Here is a 19,833-nt window from a genome sequence, read left to right as displayed (position 1 = left end):
TGATTTTTATAGACACTACCATTTTCCCCACGATTGCGATTAAGCCAATAAAAATAATGAGTTGCAATCTCGACATTGATTTCCCACTGACTGATCGGGATATGACTGGATATCAGCAGAAATCCTGAGGCGTGAACTCTTCCCAAGATAACTCTTGTATAGTCCATTCAAGAATGATTGACATCCCAGTAGGTCTTGAAAATCCAGACGCAGCTTAATATCTGATCACAAAATATTTTCAATAATTTCTGTAGTTTCACTCACAGAACAGAAATATGCAAATATAACCTAGACAAGTATTTGAAAAGAAGAAATATTTGAATTCAGAGCATATTAATCAGCATTTAAAATTGAAACACTTCGACCCGTTTGCACCAAACGCACTCAGTGTTAAGTGTCCCTTAAAATGAACCCTTAACTTAAATTACGTTGCACCAACTGTTAAGTGACATTTAAATGGCTAAAGCTAGCCTTAAATTTAAGCGCTCCTGTAATGACCACTTATGTATTTAAGGGCGGGATTCTAACCTAAAATAATTTGTTGAACTCATAAACTGGCTGCAGAACTGCTGTGGTTTTTCTAATAACGTCAAGTACCTTTCATTTGACAATACATTTCATTATCAATAATAATGCTAATTCAGCAACAAAAAGTTGTCACTCTTTGATAATAATATAATAGTTTACTTGACACTGACTGACAGGACAATAAAGTTAGGTTAATGAAATGACAACATTGAACTAAAGAAAGTTCAATGAATGACAACGATCATCGGCAACCGGCCAACCAATGAAAAGGCTTTATTGGACTAGGATGAAGTTGCACCAAAATAAAAAACTGAAATATCACTAGATATGAACACTTAAGGGCCCCTTACTTAAAATTCTGTTAAGCCGCAGTCATACAACTGAAAATAAAATTAAGCGTCCATCAAACTACGCTTAGTTAAGTACTCATTTTAAGGGGGATTGGTGCAAACGGGCCTTATGTTTCCAATTTGTACGATTAAATTAAGAACATAAATAGTAGTAGCAAATTCAAATTATCGTCGGTCAGTGCATAGATTCACACATAAGAGGACTATAGATCACTGTTTATTCACAATACCAACCTGAATTCCGCAAAACAAAATCTCAACTTATGAGCTATTGCCAACTTAAATTCGATTTTCCATAGCCACCCAAGATGTCAATCATTCTTGAATGGACTACTTTTGGTTAAATCTCCCCAATTTTTGGTAGGTTGCACATTTTGACACTCCCGCCAAGAGAAGGGGCACAAAAATCGTATGACAAGACTTCAGGGTGTCAAAGATGAAAAGTTAGGTCTTCGGATTATGACCTTATGAATTTTCTGTTTGAATCTTTGTAAAAGTCGAAGACTGTTTTGTATAGAATACAAAACTAATCTAGGCCAGCCAATCGAACCTAACCTAACTGATAGCCCCTTCCTTTGATGTCAGTAGTTGTTGTGGTGAAGGGATTCCCTAGCGCCATCTGACAGGACACTCAATTCACTTTCCTAAGTTGGTCCTTGTTTCCTATCAGATGGCGCTAGGATGTATCCTTTCATCATACCGACTACTGAGATCGAATAAAGCAGGTCATCAATTTTGTTCCATTTTTGTCGAGGTATGAGTCGTGTGGATCTGAAGAGGTCTTGTGATGTTGGTTTGCCCCAATTTAAGTCCTAACATTTCTTGATTCTATAGAACGATTTTTCCCACGAAGAGAAAAGAAACGAAATGTTACAATTATAATTCATCCAAGGCTGTTGAGTTATATACCCGCAAACATTATTGGAGTAGAATAAATGTACCACCACGCTATATCGGAGTGTCCAATTGTAATGTAACTTCGAAGTTAGCCGCGTGAATAGTTAATCAGCTCACTGGGATATCCATATTAATTCCGGAAAATTTATAACATAATTACATGCATAAACACTGCATTATTTATGTATCATTACAAACCGTGGGGCAATTTATAGGGGGGGAGGGGAAAATTTGCTAAATGCCGAATGGAACGGTTCAATTTATTGCAAAATAGAACTTCCGATTGGACATTTCGATCAATTGTCATTAGTCAGTGTTGCCAACTGCGTCGGAATTTATTTCGTATGACGACCATAACAATAACATGCTGAACGTACGACATGTTTGGAGCTGCTGCTCATTGTGGAGATTCAGGATTATAATGATGCATGTATTCGATATGGATTAGTAATAATCTAGCAGCTAATTTTTCCTTTGATTTACGAAAAAAGTCAATAATGCGAAAGATGCAATGAACTGAGGTTTATTTCATCATTGTTATGAAGTCCTTCTACCGATTTTCAAATCCAAGCCATCATTGCAATTTCGAAGTTGTGCATATAAGAATGTAGATTCAGTTTGGGAGTATAACAATTTCAGTCTTGTGTAACCACGGGCACATCTCAACTTCTTCTTTCGAGGTCAATCACCATGAAAATTTTCTAATATTACCTTGTAGAAAATAATAACTAGTCGATACTTAAATTTGTCGATTTGCCATCAAACAATCACGTCCTACATCTTCTACATTTACACTGAATATCAGCACCCTTAATTTTGATCCCATCCTGAACAGCCTTCATCAGCAACGCCGTATCATGAAGAGCCTGCAGTTCAGATTCGCTGAGGTTTAAGTTGACGATGTCAGTGACTCCATTCGCACCAATCACTGAGGGAAGTGGTAAAAAAACATCGTCCTTAATACCGTACCTCCCGTTGGCATTTACTGAAACCGGAAATACCGCTAGCTTATTGCTGAGGATTGCCCTGGCCATAGCAGCAACTGACATTCCAACTCCCCAGTTCGTATAACCTTTTAGTTCTTGAATTGCTCCAGCTGCTCCTATCACTTCTTTGTGTAAGTTGAGCCAGTTTTCTGGATCTTTGTCGGTACCTATCCAGGGGTTCATCTGCTTCAAACGTAAACCAGCTATGTTTATTGAAGACCATAAGGGTATACTGTTGTCACCATGTTCTCCTATGATCCAAGCATGGACGTTGGCAGGATTTACGTTGAACTTTTTGGCTATAAGCACCTTGAATCTCTGACTGTCTAAGGTGGTTCCAGCTCCAATGACTTTATGCTGAGGTAGACCGCTCACTTTCCAAGCAACGTAAGTGAGTACATCGCAAGGGTTTCCGACCATCAGGATCATAGTGTCAGGGGAATATTTGATCAGTTCAGGTACCAGCTTCACCATGATATCCGAATTCCTCTGGGCAAGAGAAAGCCTGGATTCCCCCACCTCCTGACGTACTCCCGCCGTAATAATGCAGAGCTTCGAACCTTGCGTCATAGAAAAATCGTTTCCACCGTTAATTCTTGGGTATTTGAGGAAGAGGCTGCCATGTTGGAGATCCATAACTTCGCCCTTGACCTTTTCCCCGAAAGCGTCTACGAGAACGAGGTTTTTGGTGACCCCCATGCCTAGTATGCTCACTGCTGTGGCTGTACCGACCATACCAGCTCCAACTATACTCACTTTATCACCAACATGTTCGAGGTGGGGTTGAATGTTCCAGAATATTTTTTCTGGAATGCTCATTTCGGAATTTCGAAAAAAAAATGTTACAGATGGATAACCGTTTTTTCGATATCGTTCTACGTCAACTTGACGTGAAGATCATCGAAAAAATTCATGAGAAAATTTCATAAGCCAGTTGGAGCCAAAGATTATAGAGTAGAAAGATGGGAAACGAGGCGACTAAAGCGATTTGAGCGACATCTGTGTGTCACGCGTGTTATTAAAACGCTAGGACTGGTCAAAATATTAATTTGAGTGCCATTTGCAGAAACATATGACATTTTTTAAGATTTCAGACGTCAATTTTGATCAAAGAGGTTTTGAATGTTTTGACTCTCAAACGCTTTTTGTTTATCTGGCTCGTTCTAGTTGCCGATTTTTGGAGTTTTTTGTCTTATTTCTTGGTGAAAACATCAAAATATTGTTCGAAAATTATTGAATGGTGAAGAACGGTGAATAAAATAATAAAATGTTTTTTACGTGATTAAGTTTTTCACTCAACTAAGGAAAATGGAAGCGTAAGTATTAAAAGTCGTAACATGTGAATCGGTCATTCATTGATTCTTATTTTCAGTGCTCCGAAGTGGATAAAATTCTCAGGGCTTGAAGACAAAATTTCTTCAGCAAACACTACTAACTACACCATGTGCAATGAACATTTTACTGCAGGTCAATTGAGAACAGTTCATCGACGTAAATTGTTGTATGCAGAAAGCATCCCTTGCATGAACGGCCTATTAAGGGGAAATTATGATCTTTATAGGTCCATTCAATGATTCTCACTTGCTACTCTTTCAATATATTCAGAAATGCAGAGGTTTTATTGATTTCCATTTGGGAACCAAGTGACTGTCAAATTGTTGTTTGAAAAGTCAAAGTTTTATGAAACCTGCTGTGAGTGTTTTGTCCATTCATTAATCAATTTGTATATTGTGTCATGAAGAGACCATATCATAGGAAATCATTAAAAAAGCACCAAGAAACTATACTGACATACAGGTCTTGCATATGTCTGCAAGTTTTTTTTAAGTGTGGTTCTGAAAATTCTTTAAATAATACCGACATATGTAAGTAACTGGAATGTGTATGCTATGATGGTTTATTGAATACTGGTTCATATTAATTTCTGATATATGTATATTTTACAAATTCAACTAAGTTCATTGATTCAGAACAACCTATTGTACAGAAACAACACCCTCGACGTATAACAGATCACCATATACTTTAGTGTCCTAGGAAAAGCTTCATTTATTGCCCACTATTTCAATTTCTGTAAAATTTTTATGAATTGCAAATAAACATATAGCACATCCAACAGCGTTTTTCATTGATATCAATTGATTCCAAACAATATTTAGATGAAAACTAACATCCTGATCACAAAGCAAAACCATACTTTTGTTTTGTCGCTCAGGATGTTTGTTTTCTGATAGAAACAAAGTCAAAATTGGAATGCAATACGAGAAATAGAATTCGAATTTCGCGCCCCTCAATCAAAAAACAGAAAACTGTTATCAAAAAGTTTTCCTGTATTGACAGTGCGTTTTTAGCGCCATCTCATTGTCACGCGTGTTTTCACTGGCCAAAATGTAGTCGGTTTTTAGTACTAGCGATATGAGGGCGTTTCCTATCTTTCTACTCTATAATCTTTGGTTGGAGCAATAATAGTTCCACATCAATCGATCTTCATCTCTTATCCAAAGAGAGATAGGGAAAACAATTCAACTCTACCAAAGAATCAAGACAAGAAATGACAATCATACTAGCACAGCATCCCAATCTGGTAAAATAACAAGAAAAAGATGGATATTACTGTCCACTTTTTCTGTGATTGTAGAAGAACAAGAGTTTCTGTTGGTGTTGATAATAACGAACAAATCTGAATATCTTTCACATAAAAGGATCTGATGATCAATATTCTGTACCAAACGATAATTAAACAAAAACACTTCATGAATAGCTATAAGTATATTCCGTGAAAACCATGCTGTGAAAACCACCATTACAAAAACTACTAAATAAAAAAATTATACAGAATCATACTAAATACTTAAAATAAATCACTTGCATCGTCTACATTTGCATTTGATCTCCTTTCCTTTAATCTTTATCGAGTCTTGTACCTGCTTCAACAACCTAGCAGTGTTCTGCAAGTCAGTGAGCTCCTTCTCGTTCAGATTCATGTGGACAATATCAGTAACTCCATTGGATCCAAGAACTGCTGGTATCGGTATAAATATATCATCCTCAATACCATACCGACCCTTGGCGTTCACTGAAACTGGAAACACGGTGTGTTTGTTAGATATCAAAGCCTTGGCCATAGCTGCCACTGACATTCCAACGCCCCAGTTGGTATAACCTTTCAGTTCTTGAATAGCTTGTGCGGCACCAATAACGTCCTTGTGCAGCTGCGCCCAGTTCTCTGGGTCTTCAGAAGTGCCGAACTTGGGGTTGATTTGTTGTATGCGGATTCCTCCGATGTTGACTGAAGACCAGAGGGCGATGCTGTTGTCTCCGTGCTCACCAATGATCCAAGCGTGAATGTTGGCTGGGTTGATGTTGAACTTTCTGCCCAAAGCAACCTTGAACCTCTGGGTATCGAGAGTAGTTCCAGCTCCCATCACTTTGTTGGCTGGTAGACCACTTACCTTCCATGCAACGTAAGTCATGACATCGCACGGGTTACCCACCATCAAGATCATGGTATCTGGGGAATGTTTGATGAGTTCCGGAACTAACTTAGACATGATATCAGCGTTTCGCTGCGCCAGCGCCAGTCGAGATTCTCCAGGTTCCTGCCTGACGCCCGCAGTTATGATGCACAATTTGGAGCCGGCAGTATCTGCGAAATCATTACCGCCGCTTATTCTCGGATGTTTCAAGAACAGAGCGCCATGTTGAAGGTCCATAACTTCTCCCTTCACCTTGTCTCCGAACGCATCTACGAGGACCAGGTTCTTCGTCACTCCAGACCCCAGCATACTGACTGCAGCAGCCATCCCAACCATACCTGCTCCGATTATGCTTATCTTATCGGCTACATGTTCTATGTGGTTCTGCTCCCTCCAGAAGATTTTGTTCGCTAGACTCATCGATGGGTTTCAACAAAAACTTAAGTGAAGAATAAAAGTTGGTAAAGTTTTGACAAAAACTGTCTAATATTCTAAAGGTATCTTGACTCTTGGGAACAATCAACGATCAAGTCATAGAAAATCATTTTGAGGAGGTCGTGGGAAGGATATAATATCATGGAAATGAAGATAAGTGTACCGGACTTTTTGTGTTTTAAAGCCTTGCTTCTCATTTTTGACCTGGAACCAATCTTACCAGTTCGATGGGAAATCAATAAATTGCAGTAATTGAAAAAAAAGCGCAGTTCCAATTGGATATTAGAGGTTATTTGAATTTTAATGTGTAGATTAGATTTTGGCTCGGTTATATCTTTTGGTAGGCACAAGTCTTCATGAATTATATTTCCTGACCTGTTTTCAAATTATAACAATCTACTTCAGAGATTGATTTGCTGGATTATAATGAAACAGTTTCCACTAATTTAAAATATATTAAATGTAATACAATAAATCGAATATTACAGCTTATTCTTAAGAATATAAAAAATTCTTCAAAACGCTTTTTTCTTACATCTGGTACAGTTACACTTCCTCGCCTGGCTTCCAAGTGAAATCCCGTCTTGTACCTCCTTCATGACCTTCGCAGTGTTCTGCAAAGCCGACAGTTCCTTTTCGCCCAAATTGAGGTCCAATATATCAGTAACTCCATTGTAACCGACAACTGCGGGAAGTGGTATATACACATCGTCTTGGATGCCATATTTACCCTTCGCATTAACAGATACCGGAAATATGGTCAATCTATTCGTGATGATAGCCTTCGCTATGGCTGCGATGGACATACCGATGCCCCAGTTCGTGTAACCTTTCAACTCTTGGATGCTCTGAGCTGCGCCCACCACGTCCTTGTGGCACTGAACCCAGTCTTCAGGATCGTTATCAGCACCGAAGGTAGGAGACACCTGTTGGATTCTCATTCCAGCTATGTTCAACGTTGACCATAAGGGGATGCTGTGGTCGCCATGTTCCCCAATAATCCACGCCTGTATATCGCTCGGATTTATATTGAACCTCTTCGCTAGGCTCCATTTGAATCTGGCCGAATCCAGATTGGTACCAGCTCCTATAACTCTGGACGGTGGTAAACCGCTGGATTTCCAAGCCACGTAGGACAGCACGTCACAAGGATTGCTCACCATCAGTATGAGGGCGTCTGGGGAATATTTCATCAGTTCCGGAATCAAATTGACCATAATATCTGCGTTCCTTTGGGTGAGGTTCAGCCTAGATTCCCCTGGTAACTGACGAACTCCCGCTGTGACTATGCAAAGTTTCGACCCTTTGGTGGTTTCGTAACTGTTACCGCCAGTTATGGTCGGATGGTTCAGGAATAACGCTCCGTGTTGAAGATCCAGGACTTCTCCTTTGACTTTGTCGCCGAACGCATCGACCAGTACCAAGTTCTTGGTCACACCGGTGTTGAGTATGGAGATTGCAGTGGCCATGCCCACCATACCTGCACCGATCACGCTGATTTTGTCCGGTGTTTCCAGATGCAGTTGGACGCTGGCGAATATCTTGGTGTTTAGGCTCATTTTCGATATTGTTCTGGCTAAAAACTGGTATAAATGACGTTATGTCAAAATTTGATGGACATAGAGAGCACCTGAATTCTTGAATATCATAGAGGAACCTAAAAATTGTGTGACATTTGTTTTCATTTCGATGGGCAATTGAGGAAGAACATATAGATCAACGGCTAATCGTGATTCTTAGCTTCTGTTGCATATTCCAGTTGTCCAGTTGATGCGTGTATAGCAAAGAAGAGGGTATGTATAGAATGTATAAGAAGCCCTGTAGGTATGTCAGAGCTAGGGGTATTAACCATTAGTAGGCGTGAATATCGAAATGCATAACGTTAGCCCCTGATTAGAACCCATAACTTGATGAATGTGCAGAATTAGCAATCTACAATTCTGTACCCAATTAGTTCCTCATTATTCCGTTTGTGATTACCTCATAAACTACCGTCCAGATTTATCTACATGCCCTGGGTGGATAGTAATTGAAACGATTGATTTCCTGACTTACATATTCTTATTGCTACCCTCCATAAGCTAACAGGGTCAGTGCAAATGTTCAATCGAATTTGCGTTCAGAAACTACCTCGTCGGCATGGTTGTATGAGCTCTGATTAAATTGGGTTTTTGTTTCAGGTGCTCACAATACCTCATACAGGGCGATCGGCATAGGCCAAAGGCCCTTCTTAGAGACCCCTTTCACCTCACACTTACGGGACCTAGAAACGTACAAAAAACGCGGAGTATCTTCATCGCAAAACAGCGATGGTTCTCACAATTATAAACAAGAGCCTCAAGGTAAGAGATCGATGACTTAACACTCTTTAAATTGCAGTATTAAAACGCGCTACTTGCATTAATGATGCCAGGTGCAAAGTGGAAAATTCAAGATCGAAATTGTTATTTCCTTAAAACGTCGGAAATAATGAAGATTATCGAATGAGCATATATAATTTTAATGTATGGGTAGTTCCACCGATGATAGAATGATTTTACATATTACTTATGTAATAGTTTGGTTGTACTGTCGAAAGAATGAAAAAAATAGAAGGTGATGAAATGAATGCCAGGATGAATGAACAGAGGAGAATCCCATTTCATATCTAATTTTCAATTGTCGAGTGTTATTTTCGCTGTAAATCTTATTCACATATTGAAATTATCGCTCTTACTTTTTATTTAGAAATTTAGATATATTTCAATGAAATCATTTAATTTTATCTCGCTGTAGATCTCAGTTATAAAACGTAATTGCTGTCGCTGCAATTTTCAATCACATATGAGTATTATCGCTGTAAAAATTTGAATTATGTTGCTGGAATCAGTGAAAATTTCATCTCTCGAAGGAATGATTGCGTGCATGACTGAAAATCCGATGATTTTCCAATTAATTTCTATGAATGAAGATACCGATGTAGTAGACCTTGTAACTTCCAATTGTGAAGTATAACTGTCGCTGTAATTTCTCTTCGCAGCTTGAAATTATCGCTGTGGTCCTCTCTATGAATAGTTTTTGAAAATTATTCTAACAAAATGTATTTACCCTTAGGAATATTATTTCGCTGTAATTCTCTAGCATAAAGTGTAATTGTTGCTGTAATTTTCATTCCCAGTTCAGAATTATCGCTGTAATAAGTTTCATGTCGCTGTAACCATCAGCATTTTTGATAGGAAAGGTTGTGGAGTGACTAAAAATCCAATCATTTTTCAATCATTTCAAATAGGGTCCAATTTCAACGAGTATATACATACTATCAGTATCAGTAGAGATGAAAATATGGTTTTCAATGGTATACCAACACTTCTTTGGGCTCAACCTTTTCCGGATCTGTAGATTTGAAGAAAAGAGAGAAAACTGTTCAGTCTCAATCAGAATTTGAACTAGTTGTTTTGCAATTTCACAACACTATCTCACGAAGAATTATACGGTTACATTAATCAAATATTGGATAGAAAAATACCAGTGTCGGATTTTGCACCATTCCCAACCTAAAAAAAAAACAATTTCACGAACATTACATGAAAACATCACAAGCGGAATAAATTGGTACTTTCTTTATTTCGAAGAACCAGTCTGGTGCAATTGTATCATGTAGATGTAATAAAATAAGGCGAAAAAAACGTTGGATTGTAGTAGCTCCTTCGGCACAGATCGTGCTTCTGGCTTAACACATTACACATAATTATAGGTTCTGGGGAAGATTGTTCTTCAATATAATAATATTCTCGGATCCGTTTCGAATATTCTCATCGTTCACATCCAGCCAGTTTTCGATTTGTGAGATATTAGATTGCTTTCTTATTAGTGGTTTCGATTACTTCTGTTTGATGTGTTGCTATTGGCTCCCATCTTTTCTCGCCGAGGATGGATTGATGGGCATGGGAATTACTGGAAATAGTTTCGTCCGTTCACATCTATCTATTCCAGATTGCGTTCGATATTTTGGTTGAACTTGGACCAGAAAGATATTTTATTCAGTCAATTTCGTGTCCGACGCTTATCTATACATATCAAAATTAGTTGTGAGTAACAGACTGACAAAAATGAGTAGAATTGAAGAGTATAAGCTGAAAAATGCTCACTTTGCGAAAAGTCTAATGCGGGGAAAGATTTTCAACCATCTTAGGATTGATATGGGAGCCAGAGAAGTCTCGAAGAAAAATCATCAGAATCTTTATAGTACATAGCGCTTGGCTACCATCGGTGAATGTGAAACCAATGCGAAGTTATAGGGGTAGCCAATTGAACGCTGGCTAAGTTATCGTGCTACCTCAGTTCGGAATAATAAACCCGAGAGATTACCTACATTTTATTCAAGTTATTATACATTGCTAGGCAGAATGATCTGGTCAGAAGAGAAGAACAGAATAAATGTTTTATAGCTCATAGAAAACATGTCAAGACGATTCGTTTATATCAAAACAAGTGTCGTAATTTCACGCGTCAGTCCGTTTCTGGGTTCAACATTTCCTCTTCATCGATGGACAGGATCCATTGTCTACCGTAAAATACCGACAGCAGGTTCATTCATGGATCCAGCGTCGGCCAGTCTTTCTTGAGGCCAATAAACCACAACTCACTATATGGTTAACAAGATCTAATTGGTGGTCAAAGATGCCTCCGTAATTTGGTTCTTCGTTCGATGAGAGGCTTATCGTTTTGTGACGTAATGAGTTACGTGATTTTTTAGCTGTACAACGCGGATCCAGAAACTGGATGAATATACTGCTCCACAAAAATTAGAAAAATTTTTTGACCATAACAAATGTTCAATAATGGGAAATCAAATGTCTTCTTTCTTATACGGGGCGTTTTCAAAAGTGAGGCTTTTTTTTGACAGAAGATAAAACTCGTTTAACCAAAAATTTTACTTATAATAAAATATCCAATATGGCTGAGATACAACCACTAGAAGTTCGACAAAATTTCATTGAATGTACTGGACAGTGGAAGCTAACTCCGGCATCTCAAAAACGAAACAAAACATGAACATATGGCTGGAGAATGAATGGTTCAGTACCAAGTTCCTCGGGTTAGATGCATCAGGTCACTTTTAAGAGTATCATAATTGTTGTATCGTGCAATTTAGGGTGAAAAAAAGTGTAGAAAATAGAGGCAGTTTCTTGAAAGTGCTTCTGTTAGTTATGTTGACAAAGTACTATGATGTTTTCCCATTTCATCCCATTTTTACGGCAATTGTTCGAATTTTTGAACAAGAAGATTGTGAACAAATTCGTGAATAATTTAGAATTTTATTGGTGAGATTTTGAAGTATTATTCTATTTTTGACTCTTGTGTCCTAAGTCTCTTCTGTCAGTTGGTATCGAAATAAGCCATTTCATAAAATCGTGTGAGTTACTAAAAAATAATGTGAACAAATCGGCAATCCTAAGTTTCTTTTTTCATTACCACGTAAATATCGAACGAGCCAATATCCTAAACGAAACCACATGGTCGAATCAGGAGATAAGTTTTTTTTCCACTGCTTTGTGATAATTCAGCTAACAAACGGTCTAGGGTCGCAGTAGGACCTATTTCAGTAATCATTTTCAATTTTTTTTTCAGCTTTTTCATTTTGAAAGTTTTGTATAGGTGATTTTTGGTGTTACGTTTCTTTTTGACCAGTTCTACCTTCTGTTGAAAAAAGCCTTATCTTATGCTGCCTAGAAATCCACAAATGCTCTTCCTGTTTTTAGATTATCATTGAAACATGCTTCAGTGAAGTGGTGAGACTCAGAGCCTGATCACATGAATTACTTTTTTTTCTGAAATCCTATTGACAATTTTGGAAAGCGTCATTTCGAATCAATTCAAAACTAAAAATAATAAATCTCTTTAAAATTTTGGAAGGAACACTTAATAAACTAATTGTTTGATAACTATTAGGATCAGAAGAATTCTTTCACATTTCAAAATTGCTATGACTTTTGCCTTTCGGAACTCGGTCATAAAATAAACAGATAACAACCAAGACAAGGCCTTTTACCTAAATGCTTGATGAACTCAGGATAAATTTCATCGAAACCAGAAGCTTTCCGAATGACCTGTGAAACTTATAAACAAATGTCAAAAGAATGAATCAGATAAGTGGGTAACCATTTAGATCTCAAGTTTAAAAATATTTCTGAACTTCCTTAAGTTCAGTGGAGCTGTATCTATATTTCTATATTATCCAATTCAATTCGAGAATCTCGTTTTCAACCCTTTGCTTCATCGACGTTTATATAGCTTCCGTCCCCTATTTCCACAATAACACACTGAAATCAACATCCAACAAAACCATTCTCCTCGCGTACTTTAAGCTACTTAACAAACAAGAAAATATGACATCGCATTCGACGGATCAAACAAAACTTTCGCGTAAGTTTCGAGCCAAACTTCCTCCCCCAATCAAACCTCCCCCATCCTAAAGTAGGACGTTAAGGGGCTTATTATTAATTGCTAAAATCGACATTTCTCAACTTAGGAAGTGAGCTTGTCCAAACACGCTGAGATCACCGGAGAATGTAACTGACACCGTTTAATTACACCATTATGTAGATATTTTGACGGTCGATGGTCCCCATCGCTTTCGGAACCCACCCCATTGCAACATTGACACCTTACCCTTCGGCAACTTGTTGACGCCTGCTATTAAAGTGCTACAGTTTCTTAATTGGTTCAGAATGGGAGCCGCTGTCTTTGAACGTGCTGGAATTGGTTCGTGACAAGAACTTTGGATGTTGATGTGTTGAAAAAATCCAATCAACGCAGCGCTGATTCGGAGAAAAACTCGAGGAGTGATCCTGATTGAAATAATAAGCCGTTGGAATCAGGAGAGGGAGAAAATTATATGATAACCCCCTGAAATGTTTGACTCGTATGAATATTTTAACAGTAGATTCTTGGGGTCGAAAAAAACACTTTTTTCCTCTTCAGTTTTTTTCTGATTCGGCCTTGATAAAAAGATATAGCCATTTTCAGTTTTCATAATGAGCTGTGCCAACTCTGGAAAAACAAAATAACCTCCAGAATAACTAGCTAAATCTGTGATACTACACATCTCTGGATCTTTTGTTGTATTCAGCCAAAGTACCCAATTCTTCAAATTTCACTGATACTTTTTAATGTTTGAACATCAAATTACTCGAAAACGGATCATTATACGAGAAAATATGAAGAATACTTAGGTTTTACAAAACTTTTATGTATTCAATAGTCCAAATTTGTTTAAAGAGTTGGGTTCTTTGAATTTTTTTTTATTTTTATGAAACACAATGGTCGTTATGAGAAAACTGGAGGAAGTGGATGATATCTTGTGTTCGAAAAAGATTCATCAAATAAATGAAAAGGTATATCCCGAAATTCATTTCATTCGATAAAACCGTTTATGAGATAGAACTAAAAATAACATTTTTATTTGGTTTTTCAACAGCCTGTAGCTTTCAAACCGTGTCGAGTCGGAAAAAATGGTAAAGGAAAAAAGTGTTTCTTTCGACCTCAAGAATCTACTTTTGAAATATTTGTACGAGTCATAAACTCACCCTGTATATCCTCCTGCCCTTCATTTCTAGGAAATTCCTGGAGATAAAACAATTGAATTTTGTACGAATCTCGTTTGCAATCCTTCTGCAATACTCGTAGTTCGTAGCGCCAAATATAGATTATATACAGAATGGTGACAAATTCGATGCTCATCAGTACATCTTCCAAACTATATCAGATAGAAATTCCGTTCATTGACAAAAAGTTCTGCCTTTGCAAGTCCTCTAACATGATGTCTCTCAAATCTTAATATCTCCTTTTATTCTAGCTTCACAATGAAAAATCGGAAATACACTGCGCAAACAAATTAACGCACATTATGGAAATCTCAAATTTATTCTACAACTGAAGGTGTTCTCAATGATAATTATTTTTATCAGAATTATGCATGCATATGTTATCCACTTTCAACGGTTTTCTTCAATACAGATGTTTTTTCCCAGCAGGAATAAAAAAAGATGATATTATCAGATTTTGAATGTATTGGCTCCATTCTAAAATCAGTTGTTCTCGCTCAATTCTAGTGATCAATAGTTTTTCTTCCGTTTGATTTTCTACACTCGATCGCTATGCAACGCGAAACACGCAATTTGACCCAAGAGGAATGTGCCCAAGCGGTAGTTTTGCGAGAAGAAGGGTGGACATACACAAGAATTGCAGAAAGGTTTGGAGTTTCCCATACAAGTGTGTCCAGAATGTTGCAGCGATTCAGGGAGACAGGTATGAATGTCCGAAGACCAGGACAGGGTAGACCACGGGTAACAACTGCCATTTAAGAACGTTACTTGAGAGTTTCTTCGTTGAGACAACGGTTTGCAACCGCTCGCCTCCTTCAAATGCAGCTTGAGCTTGAGATTTAAGGCCTCGTGTCGCGGCAAGAGGCCCAGCTCTTACCCCAGCCCATCGAAGGGCGCGTTTGGATTTTGCGAGAGAGCATATCCATTGGGAAGAGGCCGATTGGGGAAGAGTTCTCTTCACCGATGACTCTAGATTCTGCCTCTACCATTGTGATCGACGTTCCCTTGTATACAGACGTCCACATGAAAGATATGCTCAGTGCAATTTCCTGAATATTACTGGTTTCGGGGGAGGATCGATTATGGTATGGGGTGGAATATCTTTCACTGCTCGCACAGACCTAGTGGTCGTTGTTAATGGAGCTATGAATGCTGATAAGTATATAAGGAACATTCTTGAAGAGCATGTAGTGCCATTTGCTCCAAACATTGGTGGAAATTTCATTTTTATGGACGATAATGCCAGACCCCATCATGCGCGCATCGTTCAGGAGTACCTTGAAGAGGTTGAAGTCTCTCGAATAGAATGGACAGCAAGAAGTCCAGATCTCAATCCGATTGAGCAAGTTTGGGACAACCTCAATAGAAGGCTGAGAAGTCATCATTCAGCTACTCTTAATGACTTAGGAATCCAACTCGGAGAAATCTGGGAAGGATTAAATCAGAACATTTTAAGATCACTCATTTTGAGTATGAACCGTCGTTGCCGAGCTGTAATTAACGCAAGGGGTGGAAATACCAAGTATTAAATCACTTATCAGCATTTCAGTATTTTGAGAATTGTTCATTTCTCTTCTTTCATATAAGATTCGGTGAAATCCTGAATTTTTCCTTCATTTAATGTGTCTTGTTTCGTTCAAAACCTTCCCGAGAGAACATAAAAAATAAATTATAAAGTCAATGTAGAGTTAACTTTCATTAAAATTGAGATTTGCAGAATGTGCGTTAATTTTTTTGCACAGTGTATATGATTTTCGAAAATTGCTTATATTTTCTTTACGCACTATCACAACGAACTTTCGAAATCCTTCAATGTTATCGTTATCTAATGAAATTATATCATTTTTATTGAAATCGTTCTCCTAAATTTCAAGATACGACATTGAACTTTGTTTCTTATGGCTAGACCCTAACTGTCCATAGACTGTTGATCAAAATTTGAGAATGTTCAGTAAATTTGTGTTTTTTCTTTAGAATATCACAATTTCCTTTGGAAATATGTATGTGTAGGGTTTTTCCGGTTAAGTCAATAAGAAATATGTCAGGTCACCCCAGTTTTTGCCAAACCCGTTCGAATTTCGGAAATCTAAGAAGTGAAAAGGTATGTCAAGAAGTCCGAATGGCTGCTCGCGCAATAAAAATTGCGGTTTGAACTAGTAACTGATTGAGAGCCATCCAGGCGGCAAAAATAGCTTACATTACATCAGTAACCGGGAGCAGACAGTCAAGAAGGATTGGATTTCGGTTACAGTCCTTTACACATCAATGACTCGTTAAATAACTCGAATAAGATATGGCTATCCACCTCGAGAAAAGTCATAGATTCTTATTACAACGATCTGTCCGATATTTACCCTGGTGATATAATGATGCCATTAGTTATGTTTGGTCTAGCGTTCAAAAGGCTATTATTATCTGCTAGCCGGTTGTTTTTGAGGGGTTATTATGACAACGTGAGGTGGTATAGAGTTGGTGATCACTTTTTTTTTCATTCTGGGAAGGAACTTCACAAGATTCTGTGAAATAAACTTTTTCATTCCTATTCGAATTTGAAAATATGGGCAAGGGGTTAGATCTAACAAAAAACCCTTTCTGCTTCTTTATTTTGATATGAGGTAAGTCTCTATCAAAGTCAGCTGATCCGAGAAGATCATACAAACGCAACAAAATTTTTGACATTGTTTGTCAGTTATTGCCATAGACATGGAGACGTAGACAGAGCAACACCAGCTAGAAATTGGCTATTTTATAGAAAGAGTGAAATGATCATGTCGATGTCTCTTTTCTGTTGACATAGACACCTGAGTTTGGACTAATCAAATTCTAGAAAAAGACAAATAGCTGACCCGATGTTTAGAACCTTGAATGCTCACAGCGGGTTTCATAAAACTTTGATAGTCCGATAAACGATTTGACAGTCACTCGATTTCTGGAACGAAATCACTGAAACCTTTTCATTCCTGCATATATATTGAAGAAGTAGCCATCGAGAATAATTGAATGGACGAATGAACATCATCATTTGATGCGAGAATGATATCCTGAATGATCATCACTGAATTGTCGATTGATAACAAATTGACGTCAATTCATCAATCAAGCGTTGATTCCCCGATCAAGCTTCATGAAACCCAGGCTCAGTTTATGTCTCTATGGTTATTGCTAACATAACGTGACATTTTGTCAAAGGTCAGCCATCAAAAAACCAATTTTAATGTCGTTCGAAGAAAATTGAATTTTTCTGGATTCGCTGGACCGATTTGTCAATCAAAACGTCATCACCCAATCGAAATCAGAGCCCGATAATCGTACCAACAAAAAAAACAACGTACAATCGTCCAATTGTCCCCGTTTCCTTTCTTCTCGTACCCGACGAAGGAATCGTATTTTCATCGTTCGATCGATCCTAATAATTCAATTTTCAATTTCCGGTTAACAGACTCCTACAAGAAGGACAAGGCGGTGGGACGGCAGTCATCGTGAGATTCTGTTGTCCGAGGAGGCAGTGAAACGTACCGTCTTGCAGCCTGCTTCTTATGGTACAGCAACTTACGGTTCAGATTTGATAAATTGAAAGGTATCATTACGAAAAGATCGAAATGATAAAAAGTGGATCTTGCTTTACTTCACGCTCGAACACCCAGTCTAAGGACGGTACCAGCCGTTTGTTTGGCCTTTTGTCGATCTTGGTACTCTCCTCTGGATGTAGAGATCAGTGGTGGCTCGTCAGAGCTGACAAGCTCATGATTATCGAAGTTTTTTCTCGATCTAACCATTTTGAAACTTTATATTCTAATTCTAAAGGCTTTCAAGCACAAATGGAAAATGAAATGTTCCTATTACTCCAAATTTTCTACTGCAACGTTACTACATCGCATTTTTGACCAGTCAAAACCAAAGACTCACTTTGGAGACAAAACAGGGCTCCACAAATAGCTCTGTTCCGAACAACGAGTGCGACAATGATGAAATATCGGACCTCCCTGTCGTAACACTTCTATTGGCAACGCTGTAAATATAACTTCCTTTACCATACTGTCCTTATCATTCTATGAAAAACTATGACACCTTCTGTCCTCTCCACAATTTTTTTGCAAACCATCGGAAAACAGTCGGCATTTATAGCCGACTAAAAACTGAAAAAACTCCTAAAATATTTATGCTTATTATCTCTTGTTCTTGCAAATCGATTGGCACCTTGGGAAGAAGTTAGTATGGTGATCACTGAAACTGAAGAAATCATACTTGTAGCTGCTGAAAATTGTATGAAACTTAACGATGTTGAAAGAGCATATTGCTCTTTTGGCCGTCGAGGCTGTATAGATCAAACTTTACGATTTTGTTTTCATTGTTTTCTCAGTGAATAATATCCCAAAATTTCATAATTTCCTGCAGGAAAAACTTGGTTTGACGAAAAGCCTCTTGTTAAGAGCATTGTAAGATCATATTGAAAATTACGGTACCAAGAGTTTTCTGATTTGAACATAATTTCATCTCACAATTATACAGCGATTATTTTCAACGTAATTGGTTGTGATCCTACGCAAATATAACTGGCTTTCGGTGAATCATGCCATGTCCATATGAATCATTATTCCAATACGAATAAGTTGCTAATTGTTTTTAGTCTTTCAATCGTAGCTACAAAAAGCAATATCCTTTCTCGAGTAATTACATGTCATCGAATGCCTTATAGGAAAACGGACACACGAATATTATCCATACAATTTAATCGAGAAAACCACTGGTTTTATGGTTATCAATTCTGTGTAATTCTTGGTAGATATCGAAACTTTTGTAGGTACTATCAAAGGAGGAGATGAAGCATTGTACCAATAAGGCTTGATCTAGCAGCATCATACCTCTAAAGCGTTTATGCAGAATGTAGAACGCGAGGGCAATATCTTTTTCAGGATTTTTCGATGGTCAGCTTTTTCTGTCAATAAAAATAACCGAAGATGAAAATGTGATACATATTCTGAAAGAGCATTTCTTCTAGTAATAAATCTGAAAATTTCATCCATCTAGGTGCAACTGTTCGGTATTGACGAATTTTTAACTGAACCCAGCTTTTCGAAATTTTTCGAAGGTCAGCTTTCGAGTCGTTTATCTCTCAATAAAAGTAACTGTAGCTAGAAATGTGATACATATTCTCAAGGAGCAACTCTTCTAGTAATTAATCTGAGAATATCATTCATCTAGGTGCAAGCGTTCGGTCTTGACGAATTTTTAACTGAACCCAGCTTTTCAAAATTTTTCGAAGGTCAGCTTTCGAGTCGTTTATCTCTCAATAAAAGTAGCCGAAGATGGAAATGTGATACATATTCTGAAAGAGCAACTCTTCTAGTAATAAATCTGAGAATTTAATCTACCTAGGTGCAAGCGTTCGGTCTTGACGAATTTTTAACTGAACCCATCTTTTTCAGGATTTTCGAAGGTCAGCTTTCAAGTCGTTTATCTCTCAATAAAAGTAACCGTGCATGAAAATGTGGTACATATTCTGAAAAAGCAACTCTTCTAGTAATAAATCTGAGAGTTTCATCCATCTCGGCGCAACCGTTGGGTCTTGACGAAT

The 19,833-nt window shown here is 37.8% G+C and overlaps 1 protein-coding gene across 3 annotated transcripts in view; it reads left to right on the top strand.

Moving 5' to 3' along the window:
• The window catches only part of LOC123317220 (runt-related transcription factor 2-like), a 51,886-nt gene that overhangs the window by 22,805 nt on the left and 9,248 nt on the right, over nt 1-19,833 (top strand). For 2 of the 3 annotated variants that reach the window (XM_044903633.1, XM_044903632.1), the window contains exon 4: nt 8,853-9,014. The exons of the other annotated variant lie outside the window; for it this stretch is intronic. In XM_044903633.1, the coding sequence (XP_044759568.1) occupies nt 8,853-9,014 (162 nt within the window). The remainder of the gene's footprint in view (nt 1-8,852; nt 9,015-19,833) is intronic. 3 annotated transcript variants of the gene reach the window in all.

This window comes from Coccinella septempunctata, chromosome 7 (genome assembly GCF_907165205.1).
Source record: "Coccinella septempunctata chromosome 7, icCocSept1.1, whole genome shotgun sequence".
NCBI classification, from domain to species: Eukaryota; Metazoa; Arthropoda; class Insecta; order Coleoptera; family Coccinellidae; genus Coccinella; species Coccinella septempunctata.
This window is presented reverse-complemented; position numbering and strand designations above follow the sequence as displayed.